Here is a 6,249-nt window from a genome sequence, read left to right on the forward strand (position 1 = left end):
CACCAGGTTAATTTTTTTTTTTTTTTTGTATTTTAGTAGAGACAGGGTTTCACCTGTCTCTACTGCCCAGGCTGGTCTCGAACTCCTGAGCTCAAGCAATCTGCCCACCTCGGCCTCCAAAGTGCTAGGATTACAGGCGTGAGCCATAGCGCCCAGTTTATCCTTGCTCTTCACTCTGGATGCTATGCTTCTTAACAATAGGTCTCTCAAATTACACAGGAAGGACCTGATTAAGCAGGTCATCTATGCAGGCCAGGTAATTTTCAGTCTCTGTTGTAAGATTGTACCAAAGTATCTTTAAAGCAAATTCTGGCTGGGTGCGGTGGCTCATGCCTGTAATCCTAGCGCTTTGGGAGGCCGAGGCGAGCAGATCATGAGGTCAAGAGACAGAGACCATCCTGGCCAACATGGTAAAGCCCTGTCTCTATTAATAACACAAAAATTAGCTGGGCATGGTAGCATGTGCCTGTAGTCCCAGCTACTCAGGAGGCTGAGGCAGGAGAATCGCTTGAACCCAGGAGGTGGAGGTTGCAGTGAGCCAGGACTGTACCACTGCACTCCAGCGTGGTGACAGAGTGAGACTCCATGTCAAAAAAAAAAAGCAAATCCTACAAGGAGTTTTGTAACAGAAAACATAGGGAAGTGATTGAACAAATTTGTATATGAAGGATAAAGGCAGCAAAATGTAATTTTTTAAAATTAGTGACAACACTTCTAAAACAACAGATAACACATAACTTTTATCTAGCTAACACTAAATAGTCAACTTAATTCAATACTTACCAAGTAAATATTTATTAAATACACACCATGCACAGGTGATACAGAAATAGTGGGGAACAAACTGAGGGGGATGGGAAGATGTTGCTATCCAAATAAAGAACGTTTACGTAAATCTTTATCCTTTTCGCTTCAATGGAAACAGTTTTTTGTTTTTTTTTTTTTTACATTTCACTTTAAAACCAATGAACCACTTTTGTTTCCATATACCTGACCCTATCACTCCTAAAGCAAATTTACCCTTTCCACACTCTCATCCAATTACTGTGTTCTGCCTTAGAGACTACACCCAGAAGCCACACTCTGTTCTTGGATGCCTTACCAAACCAGTTCACCAAGCTTTCTTCCTAAGAGTCAGATCCTGAAATCCCATCTCCTCTCTCAGGAAGCCTTAACTTGAAAGCCAGGTTAATCTGTTTAGCCCCACCCACAGGCAGCTTAAAACTACCATAAGTCTCTCTGCACTCACCACCTTATAATAGGCACCTATTACTATAATTCTGCTCAGAAGTTAATTTATTCATGTGCTTATTCAGTACATTACTCATTGCCCTTATGGGTCTGTATCAGGTCTTAAATAAAAGCTAACAGATAAAAGGACATGTACTGTACTTGGGTTTAGCACTGAAAATGACAATGCTTAATGCTTTTTGAAAATGATTTCAAATACATTAAATTTAACCTGATTTGTGAAATTTATAAAATCTCCCAACATAGACGAATCTCAAAAACATTATGTTAAGTGAAAAGTGCCAGACACAAATGACCTCATTTTGTATGATTCCATTTATATGAAATTCTAGAAAAAACTATAGTGATGGAAAGCAAATCAGGAGTGAGGGGCCTTATTTTCCCACATAGGAGGTTTTTTTCTTAAAGGCAAGAATGATTTAAAAACCTCAAATCTATATCATCTCAGATTTCACATTAATATTCACCTCATAAAAGAAATTTGGGCCGGGTGCGGTGGCTCAAGCCTGTAATCCCAGCACTTTGGGAGGCCGAGACGGGCGGATCACGAGGTCAGGAGATCGAGACCATCCTGGCTAACACGGTGAAACCCCGTCTCTACTAAAAAATACAAAAAACTAGCCGGGCGAGGTGGCGGGCGCCTGTAGTCCCAGCTACTCGGGAGGCTGAGGCAGGAGAATGGTGTGAACCCGGGAGGCGGAGCTTGCAGTGAGCTGAGATCCGGCCACTGCACTCTAGCCTGGGCGACAGAGCGAGACTCCGTCTCAAAAAAAAAAAAAAAAAAAAATTTGGAATTTTCTTCCAAAAGATTTACTTGCTCATTTACAACCAACAGCACATTTTATCATTCAATTCTCCATTCAAACTGTAAATCAGCATTGGAACTTTGTTTCTTTTTTTGTGTGTGTGTGTGTTTTTTTTGATGGAGTCTCGCTTTGTCGCCAGGCTGGAGTGCGGTGGCGCCATCTCGGCTCACGGCAACCTCCAACTCCCAGGTTCAAGCTATTCTCCTGCTTCAGCCTCCCGAGTAGCTGGGATTACAGGCACACGCCACCATGCCCAGCTAATTTTTGTATTTTTAGTAGAGACGGGGTTCCACCATGTTGGCCAGGCTGGTGTTGAACTCCTGACTTCAAGTGACCCGCCTGCCTTGGCCTCCTAAAGTGCTTGGATTACAGGCATGAGCCACCATGCCCGGCTGGAACTTTTTTTAAGGACAATTTTATTTGGGTTGGTTCCATGTAAAGACTATGCAACCCAGTCCTTAACTCAAGATACAAAAAATACAAACTGGAATAGAAATAGGGGCTACAGGCCGGGCCTAGTGGCTCACGCCTATAATCCCAGCACTTTGGGAGGCTGAGGCAGGTAGACCAACTGAAGTCAGGAGTTGGAGACCAGCATGGCCAACATAGCAAAACCTTGTCTCTACTAAAAATCAAAAATTAGCCTGGCATAGTAGTGCAAGCCTGTAATTCCAGCTACTTGGGAGGCTGAGGCAGGAGAATCACTTGAACCTGGGAGGCAGAGGCTGCAGTTAGCCAAGGTTGCGCCACTGCACTCCAGCCTGGGCAACAGAGTAAGACTTCGTTTCAAAAGAAAAAAAAGTCGGGCACGGTGGCTCATGCCTGTAATCCCAGCACTGTGGGAGGCCGAGGCAGGTGGATCAGCTAAGGTCAGGGGTTCGAGTACAGCCTGGCCAACATGGTGAAACTAAAATACAAAAATTAGCTGGGTGTGGTGGCGGGCGCCTGTAATCCCAGCTACTCAGGAGGCTGAGGCACTAGAATCGCTTGAACCCAGGAGGCAGAGGTTGCAGTGAGCCAAGATCGTGCCACTCACTGCACTCCAGCTTGATCGACAAGAGCGAAAACTCAGTCTCAAAAAAAAAAAGTCTCCAGTAAACAGTAAATACCATTCTCAGCTATTCTGAGTATTTTTGCAGATGTTATTTTAGATTATTGCTGGAAAACAGCTTGGTTTTAAACTATATTTTAGTCTCCATTCCATGAAGAGGCTCTTTAATCCCAAAAGTTAAAACATTACTCTAAAACCCTCCAAAGTTAACCATTTGACAGAACAATGTCTTTCTATCTCGTCATCTTTTATACTCGTTACTGCTATTTGCACTCACCAATATTCCACACCAACAAAGGCCGCAATTTCTCTGATATTAAGATTTACTGACAAACTCAACAGGTTAAAATTACTTATCAAAGTGTGGCTACGTGATTAAGATTTCTTTTAATACAACTGATTTGAGTAAATTCTAACATAGTTGGTGCTGCTCAAACTGCCTTTGCCACTACCTATACAAATTTAGTCCCGACTGAAATGTGCCAAACATGACCATTCACGAAAGGAAAGAGTAATTAACAATTTTAAAGGAACCACAAAGGATTTTACATAGTATAATTCAACAATTTCGTGTCACATCTGCTGCAGAGATCACAAACATTGTCACTATGCCATCTCCTTCCTCGAACCCCCACACTGCCTCCTGCAGCTTTATTCTCGGCTTTTCAAAGGTTTAATCCACTCGGGGCTGCTAAAGGAGGAATCAAGGAAGTATAACTTGTGAACCCAAGCTGAGAAAAGGGCAGGAATATGAGGTTGAGTCACGTCGTTCCGCCATTTTCTAAGCGGAGGAGGAAGACATGTTGGAACAAAAACACAACAAAAGAGCAGCCATTTCCCAAGCCAGCTCCAATAGCAACTCGAACTGACACTGCCGGGTCGCTTCAGCACCTTCACATCCACTTCACTGGACAAACCTAAGAACATCAGACGTGCCGCCGTAAAAAAGGCAGCAGCTAACCCTTCCGCGTAGGGATCAAAGATGACCCGCACGCATAACTGCAAACGAAAGCTTCGGGAAGAGAATGACGGAAGCAAAATGGAGCAGTATAATACAATGAAATAAGTTGGCAAACTGAAATTTACTCAGTGATTGCGATGACTTACAGGAAACCACCAGCTACAGAGAACCCAGGTAACTAAAACAAGACCCGGATTCAGCTGGTCTCATTACCTGCCTCTACCCACTTCCTCATTCCGTGCTTCCCTCAGCGGATCGCCTACATGCACGGGGTTCTTACCGTATGTGGGGGATGCCAACCCCACCTTGAAGAATCTTATAGAGCTTGCTCTCGTACAGCAACTGGGGATGCCTGGCCTTCTGAGATTCTAGCTTCACTGCCACTTCCTGCAGGGGAAAGAGGGGATGATGGCATCAACATCCCTACGGATTCAATGTCACTTAGGAAAGGAGAGAGACATTAGCAAAATTCCAAGTCGCGACTACAAGGAAGAAGTGAAAAGCTGGAAAAAGAAAGCTCTCTGTAATTATGAAACGAGGCAACTAGCCTCAAAGGCCTCTTCAGGGGGTAGTGACGAAATCCGTACGTCCTCTAAAGTGCAGGAAAATGATTCATCCAGAAAAAAGAGGCAACCTCTGAACGTAGTGAGAGGTTTTTAAGGAACTAGGCGATCGGAAACTGTTCTAATTGGAACAAGAGGCCCAGTAGGATTAAAAACTAAAAAAAAGAAAAGAAAAGCATGGGAATCACAGAAAGAGGATTTTGCCGTTTCCACCTTAAAAGTCGGTTAAAAAAAAAAAGCTCGATGAAGGGACATTTATGGGATGTGTTTAACAAGCTGGGAAACTAGTTCCCCCAACCTTTCTATCGGGTTCTTGACCCTTATAGGGAGAGAGCGGGCGAGGATCGTAAGCCAGGAAAACTAGCTCCCTGGACTCCCTGGCAAGTGCGTGCGGTGAGGAGAGGCCCGAGCACTTTGGGGGTGCGCGGTGGTGGTGGGGGGAATGAGGAAAAGCGCAGCGTTATCGTGAACCCCACCCCAGGTGATTACCTCGCCGTTGGTGATGTTGATCGCCAGATAGATGTCCCCAAAGGAGCCAGACCCGATCTTCCGTACCAGTTTATATTTCCCTCCGACAATGAATTCAGCCTTAGAGCCGCTGCTACTCGCCATCCTGAGAAACGAAGATGGAGGCTGGGGCCAAGCCCCGACACCTCTGGGAAGACGACGGAGGCCTCTGGGGCTCCTACAATGGGCAAGGCTAAGGAGGAAGGCGGCAAGAAACAGAACACGGAGGCCTTTACCGGCGTTCGGGGCCCAGAATCAGCCGAGGGGAACCTGATCACCACCACTCAGTCAGGTTTCTTTTTGCCAGGCCGCAGTTTGTGAAAGGCTTCTCGCGGTTACCAGGCTGGGCCACTTGTTTCTCGGCGGCCGCCGCTGCCTCGCTTGCGCGGCGACGTCGCGGGCTGGAAAAGGGGCGCGGTGAGCTAGGGCGGCGATACCGCTACCACCACTGCCGCCGGCTCCGGCCCAGAGGGACCCCTGTCACTCCGCCGACGCCGCCATCTTGTTACTCCAGCTCCAGCCAACACAAAATGCCCCCAGTCCCCGGGAGCCGCTTCTTCACGGCGCAGAGCACTCTGGGAAACGGATCTGGGGCTCTCGCTCCGAAGGATGGGCAGCGAGAGGGCGGAACCGGATCCGTGAGAGTCGCGGCCCACGCTCCGAGCGTCACCCTGTCACCGCCCAGTAGCGCATGAGCGCTGCAACTCCTGCTGACTGCGCAGGCGTGCCGCGGCCTGCCTCACCCCGCCCCGGGTTTTCTTCCACTTCCGGTCGGCGGCGGCTCAGCCGGTGTTACCTGTTACTCGCCTCGGACCGCCGGGTCTCTGGAAGGCTGAGTGGCCCCAGGCCTCGATGTTGGAGGAGTCACCATTATGTTTCGTGTCAGATGAAAGCTTCAGGCCTCCTTAGGAGTTGGGTATTGACCTTTACTCTTTGAGGCGGTTTTTAACCTTTGATCTTTCTTCTGGCCGCTCCCTCGGACCGGCCTATTCCAACCCAGTTTCTGTTTGGAAAGAGGCTATCGCCTCTGGTGGAGAGGAAGAGAAAAGCAACCCGCGTTGAGGAATCGTTCAGGGCTCTCGGTTGTAGCAAAGCCTAGCTAATTACCCT

The 6,249-nt window shown here is 47.2% G+C and overlaps 1 protein-coding gene across 3 annotated transcripts in view; it reads right to left on the reverse strand.

Annotated features, from left to right (window-relative positions):
* The window catches only part of CSNK1A1 (casein kinase 1, alpha 1), a 57,925-nt gene extending 52,076 nt beyond the window's left edge, over positions 1-5,849 (reverse strand). For all 3 annotated transcript variants that reach the window (XM_011931534.1, XM_011931533.1, XM_011931531.1), the window contains exons 1-2: positions 5,122-5,849; positions 4,350-4,456 (exon numbers count right to left, since the gene is read on the reverse strand). In XM_011931534.1, coding sequence (XP_011786924.1) covers positions 4,350-4,456; positions 5,122-5,244 — 230 coding nt within the window. In that variant the 5' untranslated portion in view covers positions 5,245-5,849. The remainder of the gene's footprint in view (positions 1-4,349; positions 4,457-5,121) is intronic.
* Between the last annotated feature and the right edge of the window lie 400 nt (positions 5,850-6,249).

This window comes from Colobus angolensis, unplaced genomic scaffold, assembly GCF_000951035.1.
Source record: "Colobus angolensis palliatus isolate OR3802 unplaced genomic scaffold, Cang.pa_1.0 Scaffold90, whole genome shotgun sequence".
Lineage (NCBI taxonomy): Eukaryota > Metazoa > Chordata > Mammalia > Primates > Cercopithecidae > Colobus > Colobus angolensis.